The 21,215-nt window shown below is 49.4% G+C and overlaps 1 protein-coding gene across 1 annotated transcript in view; it reads left to right on the plus strand.

The window, feature by feature from the left end:
* The first annotated feature begins 12,756 nt into the window (after positions 1 to 12,756).
* The window catches only part of slc25a26 (solute carrier family 25 member 26), a 28,510-nt gene continuing 20,051 nt past the window's right edge, over positions 12,757 to 21,215 (plus strand). The window contains exons 1-5 of the mRNA XM_029150114.3: positions 12,757 to 12,915; positions 13,451 to 13,607; positions 14,435 to 14,553; positions 18,837 to 18,941; positions 19,032 to 19,079. Coding sequence (XP_029005947.1) covers positions 12,883 to 12,915; positions 13,451 to 13,607; positions 14,435 to 14,553; positions 18,837 to 18,941; positions 19,032 to 19,079 — 462 coding nt within the window. The 5' untranslated portion in view covers positions 12,757 to 12,882. The remainder of the gene's footprint in view (positions 12,916 to 13,450; positions 13,608 to 14,434; positions 14,554 to 18,836; positions 18,942 to 19,031; positions 19,080 to 21,215) is intronic.

A 21,215-nucleotide genomic window follows, 5' to 3' on the forward strand; every position in this document is an offset into this window, starting at 1 on the left:
ATGGAAGCTCATGTCAGGCATCATCGCAGCTAAGATAAGTGGGCACATGAGTCAATACATGAGCGAAGCACAGAAGGGCATTGGTAAGGATACCAGAGGAGCCAAACACCAACTCCTGGTAGACAGAACAGTCGCCCAAGACTGCAGAATGCGACACACCAACCTGTGCACAGCCTGGATCGACTACAAGAAAGCCTATGACTCAATGCCACACACATGGATCACTGAATGCTTGGAGCTGTACAACATCAACAGAACTCTAAGGGCCTTCATTGCAAACTCGATGAGGTTGTGGAGAACCACCCTTGAAGCCAATGGGAAGCCACTTGCCCAAGTATCCATCAAATGTGGCATATACCAAGGAGATGCACTGTCCCCACTGCTGTTCTGCATAGGTCTAAACCCCCTCAGCCAAATAATAAACAAGACTGGCTATGGATACCGACTCCGGAACGGGGCCACCATAAGTCACCTCCTCTACATGGATGACATCAAGCTGTACGCCAAGAGTGAGCGAGACATCGACTCGCTGATCCACACCACCAGGATCTACAGCTCGGACATCGGGATGTCATTCGGACTCGAGAAATGTGGGAGGATGGTGACAAAGAGAGGCAAGGTAATCCACACAGAAGGGGTCTCACTCCCAGAAGGAACAATAGCAGACATTGAGGACAATTACAAGTACCTTGGAATACCACAGGCAAACGGCAACCTTGAACAGGCAACAAGGAATGCGGCAACAGCCAAATACCTCCAACGAGTAAGGCAAGTCCTAAGAAGCCAGCTCAATGGCAAGAACAAATCCCAGGCAATAAACAGCTACGCTCTGCCAGTGATCAGATACCCTGCAGGAATAATAAGGTGGCCAAAGGAAGAGATACAGACCACAGATGTTAAGACACGAAAGCTCCTCACCATGCATGGAGGGTTCCACCCCAAATCCAGCACCCTGAGACTGTACGCTAGCCGGAAGGAAGGAGGCCGAGGACTAGTGAGCGTGAGAGCCACTATCCGGGATGAAACATCCAAGATCCATAAGTACATCAAGGATAAGGCCCCGACAGATGACGTGCTGAGTGAATGTCTCAGGCAGTGGAGAACAAAGGATGAGATGCTGGAAGAGGGACCATCATGGGAGGACAAGCCCTTGCACGGGATGTACCACCGGAACATAACTGAAGTGGCTGATCTCAACAAATCCTACCAATGGCTTGAAAGGGCTGGGCTGAAGGACAGCACAGAGGCACTCATCCTGGCTGCACAGGAGCAGGCCCTGAGCACCAGAGCCATAGAGGCCCAGATCTACCACACCAGACAAGACCCAAGGTGTAGACTGTACAAAGAGGCCTCAGAGACGGTCCAGCACATAACTGCAGGGTGTAAGATGCTGGCAGGCAAAGCATACATGGAACGCCATAACCAAGTGGCTGGCATAGTATACAGGAACATCTGCGCGGAGTATGGACTGGAGACCCCAAGGTCAAAGTGGGAAACACCTCCCAAGGTGGTAGAGAACGAGCGAGCCAAGATCCTGTGGGACTTCAAGATCCAGACTGACAGAATGGTAATGGCGAACCAACCAGACATTGTGGTGGTGGATAAAGAGCAGAGGAAAGCCGTAAGTGGGGGATGTGGCAATACCAAGCGATGGCAACATCAGGAAAAAGGAACATGAGAAACTAGAGAAATACCAAGGGCTCAGAGAAGAACTGGAGAAGGCTTGGAAGGTGAAGGCCACAGTGGGTACCTGTGGTGATCGGAGCACTAGGTGCTGTGACCCCCCAAACTGGAGGAGTGGCTACGACAGATCCCTGGAAAAAACATCCGAAATCTCAGTCCAGAAAAAGTGCAGTCCTAGGAACAGCAAGGATACTGCGCAGAACCCTCAAGCTCCCTGGCCTCTGGTTAGAGGACCCGAGCTTGGAAGTGGATGAGACCCACCCGCGGAGGGTGAGAATAGAGGCATCAACACAACATATATTATGATATAGATAGATATTATATAGATATATATATATATATAGATATATATATATATAAGATATATATATAGATATATTATATATATATATATATATATATATATATATATATATATATGTGTGTGATGCCTCTATATATTATATATATATATATATATAATACCTTGACTATCATTGTACTAGTACTGTGCATTAATGGATGTGAACTATTGCCTTGTTAATCTAATGCAAAAAAGTTACAGAAAACAAATATTCTATTCTTATTAACATCAAACAGCAGCAAAGGAAACCACACACACACACACACACACACACACACACACACACACACACACACACACACACACACACACACACACACACACACACACACACACAGGGAAACCAGTGGAGTCTGGATGGCGTCCAAAGCAAACACACACACACATGAAGGTCAGTCCCTACACTTTCTTCTTACAGCATGTCGCTGTACAACAGTCACTTCCTACGGGTGCAGCACTCACAACGTTTCTTTGTTGTTTCCTCAGATAGTGGTTGAAACCTTTGGGCCGTGCGGGTACATGGGCCCTGTGGGTCCGCTTGTGGCTCACCAGCGGTTAACAATAGAAAACCTTGTCCTCGTACATGGATTCCGGGCACAGGCTGACGTCGGCCGAGGCACGGGGCACGTTCGCCCCGGTGCAAATCAGACTGGAGCGGAGGAAGCACACGGGCTCTCGTGTCAGAGTGCAGGTGGTTCCCGTCCCGCTCACCCGGCTCCACCGAGCAGCCAACAAAGAGCTCATCTGTTCTGTCGGCTGATCCGATACCAACCATAAATGCTGATCGTCTTCAAACTCAACCACCACCTCAGCTCTTCGTCCGCCGTAGCAACAGTTTGCCTCCTTCTCCACCCTCTGCCGAGCGCTGAGTGAAGCCTGGGCACGCGTCCAGCGGATCGAGCGGGCCGTCCCCCGGAGACGAGCCGCCGCGGGGCTGGTGGGCCGCGGGTCACGGGACCCAGAACCAGGCAGCACCTGGTTGTTGCTGTGCTCCGATCGAGTACGTCGAGCCTGTATAAGGTTTCACATGGTTCCACGGAGCCTGGGAGAACATTGGACTACAGGGAAGTGAGCCGCCAGGAAGTGAACGATAATTCAAAACAGCACTCCAACAAAGGAGGGCCCTTAATGTGTTGACTTTAAAACATACCATTCATCCGTGCGTTCCCTGTGGAAAGTATATAGGCACATAAAAAACATCAGAAGGTCAAACATGGGGTTGGAGCTGGCAGGGCTTTCACTGTAGTGAAACAATGGATCACATATTATAGATGCTGTAGGAGTAAGAGGACAGTAGTTCTGTCACTATTACTGGACTAAAACAAATAGTAGCAACTCCGCTGAAGCAGGCGTTGACCCTCGCATTGAAAGAATCGACTGTACGTTTAGGAAAGTCCCGACACTTTTTTCGACACTTTTCCAGTAAACGTGCTGTATATTGTCGACGTTCCTGTGATGCCTTTGGTATGAGGAACCGAGCCATCCAGCTCAGTGAGACCGCTCTGTCGTGCTGCCTTCACTGTCGCCCAGAGACTCCAGCTCTGCCGCCGGCCGTTCCATTGTGTGTGTGTGTGTGTGTCTCCCTGCCCGTGCCCTCGCTCCCCTGCCGCTGCAGCTTACATATCTATCTCCATAAACACGCTCTTAAAGCACTTTTAACACCTCGCGGCCTTAAGGCTTACACACGGCCACCGGGGCCCGGGCCAGAGTTTATGTGGTTTATCTAATAACCTCATAGCAGCATCCTTCCCATCTCTGCCTCTCTGTCTGACTAGATGAGCGGTCACTCCTCCACCCTGGTGTTTCAGCCAAACGCTTGCCATTATTAATAATCACATGCAGACACACGCCCCTCCCTCGGCTGAGTAATGTACAGTAGGGAGGAGGCCGGGGAAGACAAACATGTTGATGGGTGATTCGTCTTATTGTCAAAGCGGTGGTGAAATGAGTCGAACAAGTGCACAGGCTGGTTTTTGGACTGTGAAGTTTGTCACTAGGCACAATTATGTCATGTGTCATGTTTAAGGGATTTGAATGGGAGAAGAAGAGTTAAAAGAGCTCCCCAAGGGTTGAACATCATGTACGAACATCTGCCATCTTTGTGCATACACAATGTCTGGACCAGTGCTTTGTTTGGAAATTAAACTATATTTATTATTATTTAGTTTTACAAGTGTTTATAAGGGGCGGCACGGTGGTGCACTGTCGCCTCACAGCAAGAAGGTTCTGGGTTTGATTCCCGGAGGCGGCCCTGGTGCCTTTCTGTGTGGAGTTTGCACGTTCTCCCCGTGCTTGCGTGGGTTCTCTCCGGGTTCTCCGGCTTCCTCCCACAGTCCAAAGACGTGCATTAGGTTGATTGGCCTCTCTCCATTGCCCGTAGGTGTGAGTGTGTGAGTGAATGGTTGTCTGTCTATGTGTTGCCCTGCGATGGACTGGCGACCTGTCCAGGGTGTACCCTGCCTATCGCCCGTAGCCAGCTGGGTTAGGCTCCAGCACCCCGTGACCCCGCACTAGGGAGTAAGCGGTTAAGAAAATGGATGGATGGATGGAAGTGTTTATAAGACATGATGAAGCTAGGAGGAAGTAAAGGAAGTACAATGGAAGGCAGAGATATTCTAGATGTCTGTAATCCAGAATCCCATTCAAACAATAGTTTATTCTAACATAAATATTTAAACTGTTAACACACAAATTCAAACACCAGATTATTTACCAGGACAGAGAAGGTTATTAACTATTTGAAATTAACCAAAACTCAGTAGAGAGAGCTCAGCAGGCTCAAGAGCTGAGAACAAAGAGGCCCGAATTAACATCAGCCAGAAGCAGATGTCCCAGAGTCCGAGGCAGACTCACACTCTGCAGACCGGAGCGTCTCCTGCAACCAGAACAGGCCGTCTGGCAAAGTCCCAGGCCCAGAGAAGGGGCACGCACACGTGAAAGCGATCAGCCTGATGAGCCACAGGGTAAAAACGGGGGAGAGAGTTCAATCTTCCACAAAGGAAGTCAACCAGGCAAAAATGGTACCTTCAAAATAAGAGTCAGAAGTGCAATTTTCAAATTCCATTTGGTTGTGGGTCAATAAAATGCTGCCTCCTACTTGTTCTGTGTGTTGCCGACTATACTGTATGAATAAAGTTTAATTTGGCTTGGTTTTCACCTATTAAAGTGATTGGGTTAATAATAAATACCTGTAACGGGTGCTCACAACATGGCTTAATGTCTAACAGTGATCTCCTACTCTACATCAGCTGCCACAGCTCGTCCACGTCCAGCCCTGGTTCAGGTGCAGAGCTCAGTACAGTTTGTCTCACAGAAGCTGAAAACCATAAAAAAACACAATCTCACGTGAGCATTTTTAGTTTCAGGCGCTGTTGCATGAAGAGACCTCGTTTTTTGGGGATGAAATAACTTCTTTAATAAAATAAAAACCTTTAGACCTTTTAAATGTAAGTGCTGCTGCATACGTCTGGTGCCTCCAGTGAATCCACTCTCTGACTGGATGCTCCTACTCCAGAGCCCCATATGCTGCCGTAGTCTGACAACACGTATCCCGGGCCCTGACAGCGCTCCCTCAAGTGGAAACACATTAGTGGATTTGTCACGGACAAAGCTGATGAAACCGGACCACATTCTGCCCTTTGTCCGGCCTTTTGATGGGATTACAATGTGAACCGGCCGAGGGAGGATCGCTGCATATATTTTCTATAGAAGTTGTTTAATAAGATTAGCTTTATTGTGTCCTATCACTTTTAGACGTGAAGCTTTTCTGGCTCGTTCCTCACACGGTCTGTTAATCCGCCGATGCCATCGGAACAAGGCGACGGCCTCGGGAGCCTGAGAAAGTTTCTCCACGAACCCCTCTTCTTTTGACTTTGAATATTCAAATGAGTTCTTGGAGCGATGCAAAAATGGAGGACGTGAGCGACGCTGCGCCGCGGCCTAGCGAGTGATTCTGCCGCTCCACGGATCAGGTGGAGAAAGGGACGACGCCACGTGAGGCTGTTGTCAAAGCGCGGTGGCGGTGGCTCCGTGGCGCCGGGAAACAGTGCGGCTTTCAGCTTATCCATTCATCTTTGCCTCTGCATCGCTCCATTCTTTTTACCGTGTCTCTGGGCAGGTAAAAGAATAATCCTCACACCCGGCCTATTAGTCACAGAGGATTAGACCCCCGGCAGAGACGGGCGGTGAGAAGAAAGAGAGGCAGAGCATCATGAGGTAATGTTAAAAAAAACAGTGTCATCTGTGAGACGACTGTGCGGCGTGTAGTTACGGTGTGATTAATGAAGACACTGCATCACCAGCATCACAGGTTATCGCTCCGAATTCAGCCTGCACTCAAAAACGTCAAAAAGTGACGTGTTTGAATAATGAAATATCATCTCATTGACTTGAAATCCTTTCCATTTGTGTGGAACAAGCGAGATGTAATCACTTGGTGTAAACAAACCGATTTAGTCTTGTTCAAACACATTTGCATTCTGAAAATGAACCTGAGTGTGCTCTGCTCTGCTGCTAAATCTGCTGACAGCGTGGATGGAGATCCCTCCACCTCCAGCCCTTTCAGAAGCTCATTTGAAAGTCGAGACTCATTTATCAGCTTTTGATCTAATTAAACAACTCGGGGACTTGGATGAAAGCGGGGAGCAGACGTTATGACTTCGTTAGCCACGGGCGCCGCATAAAACACCCAGCCACTCTCCAGCCGCCGCAAACTTTCAGGCAGCTTTCTCATTACTGTCCTGCAGCAGCAGCTGCTAAGTCATTTTATTGTGTTTTCTTCTTACCTTCATGGCTCTGACCGCTTTTCTCTCCTTCACATCTGGCGCCGTCAACTTAAAAAAATTTCTTAGACAAATTTGTTATCTGTGTGTGTGTGTGTGTGTGTGTGTGTGTGTGTGTGTGTGTGTGTGTGTGTGTGTGTGTGTGTGTGTGTGTGTGTGTGTGTGTGTGTACCTACTCCTTCAAGTACTTTCTGGTTCACCTTGTTAGATGAAAGAAAACCAACCTTGAGACTAGAAGCCACTTGAAAGTCAACCATAAATGATAACCTTCACAAGGAGCTTTCTATCAAAACTGAGCAGATACTTTCAACAGAAAGGCCTGTGCTCCATCTGCTGGTATCATGTGGTATTGCACATTACAAAGAGCCAAGAACAATAAACATGTAATGCTACAAAGACAATACAGAAAGTTTCTTATTTTCTGCTCATACATTAATACACACACATGATCTTTTAACCATTTGTTATTACCACATTAAGTTACACAAGCAACAGCGATTTGTTACGTATCTACAGCCTCTCATGTTGTTCTCACATCCAACCACTGCAGAGTGTCTTGCATATTTCTCTCAACACATCACTAGTCATTTTCCGCGGGCCTGTGGGAGTCTGGACACATTAGCATTGGGAAAATTAGATGGCAGCAGTTTTCTGAGAACAGACATGATTAGGAGGCCAATTAGGAAGGAAAGACACATGGCAGTCGCTCAGTGGGAGAAATAACATTGGAGGAAACGTTCTTGTGGAGTGTAATTAGCGATGTTTACTGTCCAAGCCATTAACGCTAATTTGTTATGCGTTCAAACAAGCTGTTTAAGGTAATGAGGTGTGGCTGAACAGAGTTACCGATGCTGCTGCCATGTTTAGTAATTACACACCAGTCGAGTCTTGACATGATGTAACTTTCTGGAGCATCTTTCTGCTCTCAGGTTGTCGTTCCATTTTGTTCTTATCACTGCCTTGATGGAATTTACCTAACTTGTAAAGAAGGTCCAAATGCACTTGAAGACGGCACGATTCAATATTGGTGGGTATGGGTTTAAAGTGGCAGGAAAGCACAGGCTGCTCGAGCTCAGCCTGAGGATCTGGAGTTCAGGCAGCCATTGGTGCTCGTTGATGCCTCTTATTGATCATATTGTAACAACCCTGTTCTGCAAAGGAGGAAAGATCGGTTAAGAAGTTCACATTTAAATGGCGTATTAATACACAGTCGGGTTGATTTTCGTGAGCAAACGCAGAATAATGGAGCAATGCAATGTCTGACAGCCGATAAATTAACAGATGATGAATTAACCATACAGCCACTGATGAAACTTGCTTAACTGTAATTCATGTAGTTTTCATTACATCATTATTTTGTAATATTTACTGCAGGTTGTATTTGAAATCGTCTCATCAAACAATAAAGGTCATTGCACGCGTTGGCCACTAGATGGCAGCACAACACCACAGCAAAGCTGCAAAAGCCAAGGCCTTCCAGATGTTATTCAAATCTAAAGGTTAGCGTCTCCCTCAGCGCTCACTCTTTGCTGTGTGAAAGGTCATCATTTGCAAGCAGGAGGCATTCTGATGTAACATTTGTGTTGCGGAATCACAATCGTCCCCTGCAGCAGGACGTGGAGTTGATCACTATCACACCTTGAATGAGACGCGCGTTCGCGGGGAGATTCCCCGCGTGGAACCCGAGGGCGAGCGCGCTGAGAGGACAGGGCACCCGCTGGTGTTTACAGTGTAATCTGTCCAGAGTCCTCCTGTGTCACAGCAGTGCCGGAGCACATGAAGGGATGAATGAAATGCCAGCGTGACGGGGAGCACGCGAGAGCAGATCCATATTTCAATTAGGCTCCACGGGCACGACTGGTAGGACTGGGTGGCGAGCATGCGTGTGCATATTTTACTGCAGCGCCGCTCTTCCATCTCCACTGACCTACAGACAACGCGGTGGCGCTGCCCCCGTGGAATCATCCCACGTATACGAACAGGCATTCCCTCTCGCCGCCCGTCCTCCTGTCCCGAATCGATCCGTACAAAGCGAATATACCTGTACATGCTTTTCCCACAAGAGCCACTCCAGGACTCCTCATTCGGGCTCAGACGCCGGCTTGGCGTTATTGATCCGCGTGCCGCTGCCTGAAGGGAATGACTGCCAGGTGAGATGAAATCTACTTGTTCACAGCTGGTCCCTCTGCCGCTCAGGCCTTTAGCGCGACGCAGCCTCCGCAGCTCAGCCCTTGAATGTAAATGGGGGGATTATTGTGGTGTTAGAAAGACGATGCATTACCATCAAGTGCATTAACAGTGTTATTGTGTTTATCATTTGCAAAGGGAGGTTTGAGAACAGTGACCCTGTGTGTCACTCAGCGGCTCCTGTTTAAATGTGCCAGAGTGTGTGTTACTGTAGGTGCAAAGCCAGAGGCAGGGACTTAAAAAAGACAATGTCGCGCATGAGACGAGCGGCGCACTAGTGCACAACCCGCTTGAGACCAATCAGGTTTGGCAAGGAAATCCACCACCGCAGCCACGAAGGCAGAGCAGCATTAGTGGAGTCAACGAGGTACGATCGGCTCCAACAATATTATCAAATGAGAAAAGAGCATATTATAGTATGCAGGGAGGAGAAAAGCTTAAAGAGTTGCTCAGGTGCGTGCGTCAGGGCCGCTTTGTCTTCCAAATTCTGCCGTTTCAGCAGATGTAGAGCCCAGAGCATCTTCCGAATAGAAAACGCAAAAGGCGGCAATAGTGTGAATTATAAAAAAAAAGAGAGCCGGTGAAGTGATTCATCAGAAGTCACAGGGCGCCGCAAACAAAGCTCCCGTGATTCATGCCGCCGCTCGGCGCGGCTGCGCCCTCCTTCCCCTCCTCAGCACGAAGGCCGTGACAAATGCCGAGCGTCGCCTGTGACTAGCAGCCTAAGCGGCGGAGGGCCGGCCGCGTGACGCGGGCGGAGGGCGGAAGCCGGCGGCGCTAGTTGTGATGAATAGACGCCATATCTCCTCCGAGATCGCTTTTTGGGAGGCGCTGCATATTTTCCTGCTTTTTCACCAGTCAGCATGTAAAAAGGGCCGTATATTTAGAATAAAGGCCTTCGCAGTATTGGAAATGAAAAATCGATACAGTAGCATTGGTTAAGCCACCGAGTAAAGCACCAAATGATATAAACACTCAAGCGTCATTTTGGCTGCTTTTGATAATAAATCATAACAAATTATAAGCTCAAAGTGACGACTCTTTGTCTAATTATGCTAAATGCTGGGTACTGGACATCAAATACAAGAAGTACGACGCAGTAATTGAGCTCTAACACAAAGGCTGATTGGTCCGAGGCCATCGCAGCGTGGGTTATGTGCATCCCTTCACTCAGCTCACCCGCCCTCGTTGCGACAGTAACTCTGGCGCAGAATCCACCGGTGCGCATCGCCGGTGACCGGCGCAATCAGCGGCGACCGGTGAAGCCGCGGGGGAGAGCGCCGCGAGCCGTGGGATCAATAGACGGGAAGAAGGGATGATGACACGGCTCGGCTCGGCTCCGCTCGGCTCTCGCGGGGGGTCAAAGCTGAAGAACGAATCGCTCGGGGTAGACGCGAACGCGGCCAAAGGTGAGAGGAGCGGCTCGCGCTGTGACGTAGGAGTCAATAGTGCAGCGGCGGCTTATGCGCTACACGGGCGGCAGCGCAGCCTGACAGCTTGTCGATTCAGTGAATTTATAATGAATGTTCTTTTATTCTCCTCGTTCTCTCTAACCTTTCTCTGCCGCTTTACTCCCCTCTTACTTTGCAGCACCCCCCCCCCCGTCACCGACCCGTGTAGCCCGTCACCCTGGGAGTGGGAACAAAGAGTTATATGAAAGGCGCTTAGTCGCGTTTCCACCTACTCCTGCTGTTGCAACGTCCTAATGATGCAAATGTTGGACCGGCTAATGAGCGGGAGTTCTGTTCGGGCTGAAGTCCACCGCGCCGCCTCATGAATAACGTCACCGTGTCAGAGTCAAGATGCGCGCGCTCACGGATAACGACCGCTACAGATGGCGCGAGCTCAAGCTGCGCGTGAGAGGAAGGAGAAATAAATAAATAACGACAATCGTTGCTTTGTAGCCGTGTCCAAAAGAACAACTGGGCGTCCTGAAGGAAGATGATGAAATATTCTAATAAAGAATTCAGACGTGGGCGTCGCGTCCTGTCTGACCCCCCCCCCCCCCTCATCCCCCATCACGAACACGGGCCTCGACACCCTCTCACCTGCGCCGCTCTCACAACCTCCTGACTCCGAGTTCATCCCGGCTGTCAGAGAACGCGCAGCCAATGGATGCTGCCGCTACAGCCGCGCTCACGGCGGCGGCCGCGTGCCTCCTCCCTCCCTCGCCGCGTCGGGGCTTAATCCTCCTCGCTTCCACCCTTCAGCTTTTCAAAGACAGCCTGCGGGCTAGAATTGCCCTTTGCTGACTCGCGCCTGACAGTGAATAAGTTCCCCTCTTCGTCTCCTCCCTTTTATCTCTGAGATCATACTCGGGGAGGGTCAAGATCAATGGTGCTCCCTGCAAATCTGCCCAGACGCTAGGTGCTTCTCATTGACCTCGCCCAACGACCCTGCGCTCATCCGGCCGCCTGCTGCATTCACGTCTACGGGTAAATCCGCCTATTACTTACAGAGATTTCATTAAAGCGTTCGTGCCTGCGTGTTTTGCTCTGTTTGACATTCCTATAGCCTCGAACTGTAAAGCTGCTCCTCCTGACACACATCTGCTTGAAATCGCTGTAAGTCAAACACACGCCAGGTTTGTGGGTGTTAAAAGGCGAAGAGGTCACGTTTTCATCGCGGCTACAGAAATAAATAATTGGCTCAGCAAAAGCGAGTCTTTCTGAGGTACTAACTCCTGACTTATTGAAGAACCGATCGCCCGTGGCTCAGCTCGCTTTTAACCGCGCTAAGGTTCGCTATCAGTCCAGCGGGGCCCGCGGGACAAAAATCCCAATAAAGGAGGACACGCTGTGACAGCGTGATAAATGGCCCCACGCGATGGATCAGACAGGACTCTGGACACTCAGAACATCTTGACACCAACCAATAGGAAAAAAAATCAATTTCAGATATGGCATGGAATTAATATGCTGCATCGACAACAGTATAAGAGCGGGGCTGTGCGATCTCTGTCACAGTAAATAACTGTTGCTTATGGTCAATAGACTAAAACCTGACTAAATATGTGCAGCAGACAGCAGCCACTGACGTTACGTTGTCAGCTCTGCATCAAGACCGTCGTCCTAACACGCATGACGTCACGCGCGGAGACAACAGTCCGGTCCAGACCCGGCCGGGGATCACGTCCAACCGGGTCCCCGCGAGACCCGCTTCAACAAGATGGATGCGCGGGCACCGGGCGCTCTCGGCCCAGACATGATTGGGTCCGGGCTGAATAAAAGAGGTGGCGGCTTTTCTCCTAATAGGAGACGCTGTCGGTCTGACAGCGGCACATAAATAACCTGTGTCTGTGGCACTGGGAAAACAACAGTCACCTCAGCCCGGGCGCTCATCGGAACCACGAGGGAGGCGAGACTCAGGATTATAGAACCCTAGTTATACGAAGCTAGGTCACAGTATTGTTACAGATACACAGCTCTATTTGATAGATACGTCAGAAACGTAATATTTATGACTGTTTCTAACTTTTCTAACTAACAACTCTGATGATTTTGATGATTATGATGATGCTGACAGTGAACAAGGACATGTTTATTACCTGAGATTCCAGGTCTTGACTCAATGTGTGTGTTAATTTTACATTTTGTCTTTTTTTCATTTAAAAGTTTTACTTTCACGGTTTCATTGTCAACTCACAACCACTTGTCTAAACGATGACGTCTTAACGTCAGCGGCCAACGGGGACGCTGCGTTGTTGGGCTTCCGCGTAATGAAGCGGACTAACGTCACGTGATCCCAAACGGTTCGTGCGTCATGACGTCAAGCGGAAGTTATTAAATTCAAGATGGCAGCGTCCTTGACAGGCATGTTTTGGTTGTCCAATGTTTTTGTACACCTATGACCTGTGTCGCTGACAGTAGGAGACCGTGAGAGCGCGTCATGGAGAGACGAGAGTTCGTCGCGTCTCTGGTGGTAAGTCGGTCCCTTCCTGCACCGCCCGGATGCCTCGATAAACACAACAACAGCACGCAAACGTTGTGATGGTGTGAGGGGATGGCGCAATATTTTATTGGACAGAATTAACCAGATGGACCGGTGTATCCAAGCTACTGCGCAGCGACAGGTCTGAGCTGCAACATTAATAATCTGAGTCACACGATGGCAAAATTATAAAAAAAAAAGCATAAAATAGGTGTTTTGGCAAAATTTACAAACTTGTGGCCCTTATCAAGAACAGTTTGCAACACGGCTAATGCAAGACCTGCTTTCACTTTACTCTTAAAGTCTTTAAATTAAAATTTAACAATTCAGTATTCGTTTGAATGACCATGAAGTCATTTTAATCATCTTCAATGCTTTAATCAACATGTCACTGTTATGTTGCTTATTTGTGACCATGATCATTTAACTTAACTGTCCAGCCGTGTTTTAAATAGGAGCTCTTCATCTGCGTGTCTACTGCTCTGTGCCTTGCATGATCATCTTAAGCAGACACATATCTTGGCAGGCGGGCGGCTGTGCAGGGATGTGTGTGGATCTGACCCTCTTCCCCCTGGACACCATTAAGACCAGACTGCAGAGTCCGCAGGGCTTCTACCAGGCCGGGGGCTTCAGGGGCATCTACGCCGGGGTCCCGTCTGCGGCTGTTGGCTCCTTCCCCAATGGTAAGAAACTCGTAGTGACAGCGGAGGAGGCACGTATAAACAAACCGTTTCCTTTTGTGTGGACTCATTCAGAGACACAACCTTTCTGCGTGTTGATCATAAAAGTAGCTGTTGAGAGCTTTGTTTGACTTTCGCACGTTCATGTGTTTTGCTGCCTTGTGCCTGGAGTCACAGTGCAGTCCTAATGAGTTACAGTGGAACCTTGTGGATGGATGTTTTTTTCTGTTGCATTGTGGCTGTGAGGAGTCCACAATGAGATGAGCTTCCTTTGTTTAGTGCGATCAGATGCACAGCTTGTGTCCTCATTAAATCATTTCACGACGTGGATGAGCTCTGTTGTTTGTCAGATTCTTTGTGAGTTAATCCTCATGGACTCGTTTGTTTCTGTCCTATTAGGGAATTTATTGTGTATTTTAGAGCTGTAAATGTTGCCGATAAATGAATTAATCTATGAACAGTTCATTTATTGAGAACGTTTTTGCTAATGAAACTATTGTCAAATTTAATAAGATGATGCCAAACATTCTCGAGTTCCATTTGGTTTTTGTGTAGATAATTTGTTAGGGATCATCTGATGAAGTATTATGCGGGATATTCCTTTCGTTCGTTACACATGAGAAGCCATAACTTTTCCTGCCTTTGCCTGTGTGCGCACACACACACACACACACACACACACACACACACACACACACACACACACACACACACACACACACACACACACACACACACTGTCTCCCCTGTCAGCCGTAGTGAGGGAAATTAATTGCTGTATGCTGGTTGACTAATGGGCCTTAAATGGCTGTGGTTCTGCTTGGTTTCAGCTGCTGCTTTCTTTGTCACCTACGAATGCACAAAGTCCCTGCTCGGTGCCGGAGGAGCGCTATCGCCGCCGCATGTGGCACCTGTCACTCACATGCTGGCCGCCTCTCTGGGTGAAATAGTAAGTCCTCCTGCCTGTCAGTCTCCTGTGTGGATTTCTCAGCCTGTTTCACTCTCCCAGTAGACTTTCGGTACATGTTTAATTTCCAGTTTGTCTGTATTACACTTGTTGCGCGCTTTCACGCACTTGCTCGTCTTTCCCACCAGTGTAACTCCCAGATAAACACCAGAGGCACGCCTGGTAACGCTACTGCTGATCATATTGTACAGAGCTTTGTTTAAGGGGACAGCAGGGGCATGCGGCTTTTTCCCAATGCCCCGGGCTGCTGCTGGGTGAGTTCCAGGGACATCCTCAGGACTGTCCCAGCATTTCCCCTCCACCAGCTGAGTAAATAACATTTCATTACTGCCTTTTGACTCCTCTGTGTTCCCAGCTTTGGTCCCCAGACTCCAGCAATTTATTCTGGGGAATTCAGGCTTGAGACTAATGAGGAGCAGCACAATTTCCTCAGTCCATTCTCTCCCAGTCACTTGCAGAAAACCACTGAATTCAAACCCTGTGGGAGCCACAGACACGAAGGGGGGTTGTGGAAGTGAAGTGTCCCCATGACGACACAGCTTTCCTACAAAATACAGGGTTTTCAGTATTCATGGCTTTTGGATGGATGTAATTCAGCCAAGTTTCACATGTTTATAAAATGGGATTATGCCGCATAGCACGGAGTTCTGCACCTTGGTGTCTCACGCTGTCGAGAAGAGGAAACGCTCCTTTTCTACTGCCACAAATTCATTAATTGCTGCTTCTTCATGCGCCTAACGACTGTAGCGATCAATGCAGACAGGAGTATCACTCCTGTGACACCACGCATGAGTGCGAAAGGTGAGGCAGAGGTTGCCGCTACCTTTACCCTCTTCCCCTCTGCTCTGGATCTGAGCACATCAAAGAGTCAAATCCTCGGAGTGGAGCTGAGCAGAGCCGGGTCGGTATCCCACTGCATTCTGGCAACTGGATACGTCTTGTTCAAAGAGCGTAATCTTCAGGCTTAGGCATGAAAGGCCTGCCCTAGTGGTGCCCCGGCTTTGTAGGCAAGGACTAAACGCCCGCGCCATGATGCAATTTGCAGCCACATATATAATTGTGTGTGTGTCTTCCGTCGTTGTTGATGACTTAATTAAAAGTTGCTGCACCGAGCGGCTAATTGAAGTGATGGTAACTAGACGGGCTAAGTTGCATTGGATTTGTCATGTGCAGAAAGGGTGATCGGATTGTTTGAGTTGTTTGTCAGGCATGTCTAGAAAAGTGCCTTTTAAAAATGAGATCCTCATCGAAGTTTGTAAAGCACATGGTCACATGGATGAAGCACTCAACTTGGCACTAACGTACTCTAGTCTATCGTGGTCGTACCAGTAGCTCAGAATTTATTATGCGTGTGTTTGAAATGGTAATGAAAGAAGACACTTCTCTTAATAGTCAAGCCTTTGGTCTAACAGATGTTTATGGAGGCAGAGCTGGAACAACAACCCTCATAATGGATATTTACAACAGATTTAAAGTTTGAGTTTTGTCGATTGGAATTATTTTGGCATTAACTTGCAGGTGCCGACGCCGATTCTTTGCTTTAAATGTGGCCCAACGGGTGAAGGAGGCAGAGGGAACAGCGGGGAGGACAGTTGGACGTTTTGGGGAGAAATAAGCGGCGAGGGTTTGGATAATGGGAGGAATCTCCCCTCCAGAAGCGTCGCGGTGCTTTTATGCCGCTGCGGCGGCAGGACGCTCCCATAAAGAATGTGTAAGCTGATGGCGTCTGTCAGCTCCTAGCAGGCTGTTATCCAGCCATTAGATCAGATTGATCTTCGTTCCAATTCGCTCGACGTCTGCCCTGAAAGCTCATTTGTCAAGGCGAAGGCGGCGGGCCACTCTTGCATGTGCGAGAGCGCCCCCCCCCCACCCCCCACGTCTGGGGGAGGATGCACTGGAAAATACAGTGTGACATGACAAGATAGGGGACGGAGAGGGAGGTGTTTTTTTATATGTGGGGGGGGCTGACAGCCACTTAACTTGGCACGGAGAAATAATCCATGCATCGCCTCCGAAACGCTCCGCACTCCGCGCTGATTTATTGGCTGTTGTTTGAAAGTTGGAGGCAGACGGTGGCCTCATCCTTTGCTGTCGGTTATTTCAGTGGTTCTTGGTAAAAAGTCTCTCTGCAGCAGACGGTTGGTTACCGGAGCCGCTTGTCCGGCACAGACTAGCGCGACGGGGCTTTAGAGCGTGTTAGTGCAGCAGTTACTAGACATCCGCCCCAAACGGCTCCTCGCACCTCCTCACCTACGATGCCAAATGCTGATCCTGCTCCTGATTGAGTGACCACTGTGCCTTGACGGGCGCGAGCAGTAACAAAGGAGACGGCACCAGGCGAGTAATGACTCAATCCTGCCCATTGATTTGCTGGTGATGCCGATAATGCACTGTGACTCTGCTAATTTCCCATTCCTCACCCCCCCCCCCCCCACATGATTGAGCACCGACTTCTTGCCTCGTCGTTCGACGGGGCCAGCGCTGGAAATTGAAAACACGCTCTGTCACTCGGATTAACAGCGGCCGGCCAAGGGAAACTGAAAGGCTCCAATCACGGGCAGGCAGCCTCCTAATTAATGCTGCCCGGTGAATCCAACGGCTTGTAAATAAAGACGAATGGCAGCAGTAATCTTAACGGCTGCCGATGGAACTTGTAATATTTTCCCGACTAGGGTGAAAAGGCAAAGTGTGTGAAAGCAGAATTGTGCCTTCCCGACAGCTTCCACCTCCACCCGCCTCCGAACGCGAGGTAATAAGACGGACTTTTAACGACCGCCATCAACCTAAATCATTTGTTCTTTCTCGCTCTCTGTTACCCAGACTTTCTGAGTCCCAGCTGTATTTCACGGTGCCCTGATTCATCAACACCATTTCTACTATTTGCTGCTTTTTCTACATCTGAAATGGCCTCGGAGGCTCCACACTTAATCTTCTATCCACTCAACATCGTTCTCTCCCCCCCCCCCCCCGGCGCACAAATTACTCCCAAATAAACAATGTCCCTAATTTATTTGGTATAATCTCTGGCTCATTCCGCCTTCCTCTTCTGCAGTGACAGGAGAGGAAAGGGCGCCTCGACTCCAAGCTACCCGTCCAATTACGTCAGTAATTACTTGTCATAGCCACTTTCTCTCTGTTTAGCCGCCTTATTCCGCTTCTTTGGAGAATTGGTTTGGGGAAAACATGATGTAAAATGTAATATAAATGGTAACTTGACCAAAGTGAGGGCAAATGAGATCGGCGAGACGGGTGCAGCCAGCCGAGTTCTTGCAGGAAGCCGATGCAGGTGGAGGTTTGAGCACTTGGTGGTGCTGTTGCACCGCGGTTGGAGACGCACTTGTACAAACAGGACCTGCCCTGGATTCTTCGTTTACATCTCTCAGTTTTGCTTCAATGAGGTTTTCTCCGGGCGTCGAAGAGACGAAGGACCTGCAACAAAGGTCAAATCAAAGTGAAGTTTAAAACACATCTAACTAATGGAGTCAATGGTTGTCAACAGTCAATAGGTGGTTTGGTTAAAGAGCAAAACCGTCTGACTTCTCCTCTCTCTTCTTCGCCGCTTGCATTCGTGTAGTTGCTCGCGAGGTGTCCTTGGCGTCTGGAGGAAACGACAGAGCGCATGAGTGGCTGACAGAAGGGGCCCTTTAACAGCTGTCTGCCTAGAATCCTCCCCTCGCGGAGTTTAGCGTCGGGGGCTTATCCTCCCGGGCCCGTCTCGACTAAACCTTCTGCCGGGGAACCAAACGCTCAATCGGTGCTCATAGCCCAGTGATGTAGGGGCAAAACGGGGGGGGGGGGGGGGGGGGGGGGGGGGGGGGGGGGGGGGGGGCGTTATCGCACCCTCTGCCTTTAATGGCGCTCTGGCCAGGGTGGCACCCACAGACTGGCATCTGGACGGGCCACAGCAGGGGGCCGGCTCGCCGCTCGCTCTGCGAGATTGCCTGCCTTTAGCTCTGACGCTGGATAGATGGGAAATGAAGCCGCCAGGTGGGCAGCTGTGCCTCTCTGCCTTTAGGGCGATGGGAGTTATGACGCATAAATATTCATGTCTATCTTCACTAGCTCTTGGCAGCTCATCTTTTTGTTGACATATGGCGCATGGGTTGGAACCTGTAGCGGTTACTGCAGCGTGAATGTGTCTTCAGCCCCATCAGTGCGCCTGATCTCATGCTGTTTATACCTGTTGCTCCGTCATTGGGTGCCTACGGTCTACACTGATACACTGTAGGCTGATGTTTGTTGACCGTTGCTCTTTGACCCTGTAGGTGGCTTGTCTGGTGCGGGTTCCCACAGAGGTGGTGAAACAACGGACCCAGGCCTGTCCCTCGTCCACCACCTACCACATGCTGCTGGCCACGCTCCGAGACGAGGTACGCAGCGGTTGTAACTGATGACGTATGGGGATGAGGTTAAAGCATCCAGGGAGCATGCGTTTTAACCCTTGTGATCTCTCTGCTCAGGGGGTTCGAGGCTTGTACAGAGGGTTCGGGAGTACAGTTCTAAGAGAGGTAAGACTGAGTCACGTGTCTGTTTTCATGTCCATTCTGAAGTAAAGATCACAAGGTGATGTCCAGGAGCTGTTCACACACTTCTTATATCACTTTGGCGATGTTTGGATTAAATCTGCTGAATCAACTCCCAGTTTTTAACCGCAGACAATTAGTTGGCCCCTTGAAGGGTGAGTAGTGAATTCTATCTGATAGGCTGCTTGAATATTGAGGCTTTCCTCTCTTCTGACTGAATCATTTTAATTTCTCCTGGGCTCTATCGAGGTTGGAAACATTGATTTACATTTTTTTCCTCCCCTCGCTTTCATCTCATTCAATTACTCGCTGTAGATGCTCGCCCTCCGATTGGACGCAGATCTGATTAATTAATGCAATTAGCGGCACTATAAAGGCAAAACAAAACAAGGATAAATGGGAGTTGGGCTCCGCTCCCTCGAAGGCCGCTCACCTTTCTGTAATGAGAAAGGCGCTCTGGTTCTTTGATTCACGATCTCCTGTTTAATTGCACCTGCAGCGCATGATAGCGCGCCGCCGCCGCCGTAGCCGAACCCGCGTGGACGCCCCCCCCCAGCTTCAGTGTCTCAGAGCTGGAAAAAGGATGGCGCCACAGACGGAGAGGTAGCGAGCGGTATATGAAGGTGACACTTGTCTTTCTCCGCTGCTTTTGGGGCGGTGGGTGAGAGCGTAATCTAGTCCCCTCCGCTGTGCTAGCCTGTACTTATTTTCTGCCTCACTAAACTGATGTTATTCACGCAAATTCCATCTGGACAGCCGGGGAAAAAAGGACAACAAGACACTGTGATTTCTCCGAGGGGTTCTGAATAAATGAATACATTTGGAGGCTGGCGAAACAGCCCGCGTGCATACTAACAGCGGCAGATGAAACGCAACGGTGGCGGCGGGGATCTGGGGGTGTGAGCGGCAAAGGATGCTCCACGGTGATTGGCTTTGACGTGTGTCAGGATGGTAATTTATTTTCTCTCGCCCCCCCCCGCTACCCGCCCATCTCTCTCTCCTCTGGCCGAGCGACCCTGTCAGGATAAGTTTGTTTATGTGGTGTGGCGTCGTGTCCCCCCCGCCCCTCGCCGGCCCATTAATTGGGGTCCTCCATGTGCTGTATATTCATTAGTCGCCTTCAGAAGGCATCTCTGATGGGCATCATGTCACATTAATGCAGCGCTTCAGAGGCTCTGCTGCGACAGGGAGGCTGGACCGGAGCCAGGGGGACGCGGGGACGCACACTGGAGCATCCAGTTCTTGTTGTGGCTCCACCCGCACGGGTTTCATCTAGTGGTCGATTTTTAAACACTCCCACCAGAACTGTGCGCGGAGTATTGACTAACAGGCATTACAATCTTTTCTTTTTTTCCAATTTGCTCCACATTAATCTTTAGTGCGGTAGAGCCTTCCTTTATAAAAAGCTGCCACGTTGTCTGCTGAGTCGGCACCTTTTGGGTTTCAGCCAAACAGAGCGTGAAATCAATGCGATTCAAACGGCGGCGACTAAAGTTGTGTGGGTGAAAAATGACTTTATTCCACTCCGTGGATGCGAGGACTTTGTAATTAACACTAGCAGGACTTTGTCCAGGACTCTCGCGTACACGTGTCCTATCATCCAGATACACACTAAGCTGTTGCCACGCTGCTCATCTGTATTCACTGGAGGAGCGTACTCATGATGGGGACTAATTGTATATCGTCGTCTGGCTGTTGTTGTCATTTTGTCAGCATCCGCAGCTCGGAGCTCCTTCAGAACACCTGCAGCTCGGTGTGCGTCATACCGGGCTCCACCTCTAGATGGCATGCTAACATTAGCGCTGCCCCACGTGCACCTGAATGATTCCACTAGCCCCCCCTCTGCTCTGCCTGTGCTCCACCAGCCCACCAATCCGGCTTTATGGCATTTATGAGCAGCAGTCACCACACTGAAAATCATGGCCCTGGTTTTTTTATGGGAGCGCTTTATTTCTGTGATGTAAGGCACTGTGAGGTGATCTCCGATTTGGTCTAAACTGCGCCAATTTGAGTTTGAGTAACGAGCCTGAGACGGGCTTTTAGATCATAATTTAGGGATGTGGTGGTATGAGGGCTGTGGAGGGACAGATCGCGAAGCTGACGGCGTCCTACACACTGTGT

The sequence above is a fragment of the Betta splendens genome, chromosome 5, assembly GCF_900634795.4.
Source record: "Betta splendens chromosome 5, fBetSpl5.4, whole genome shotgun sequence".
Classification (NCBI taxonomy): domain Eukaryota; kingdom Metazoa; phylum Chordata; class Actinopteri; order Anabantiformes; family Osphronemidae; genus Betta; species Betta splendens.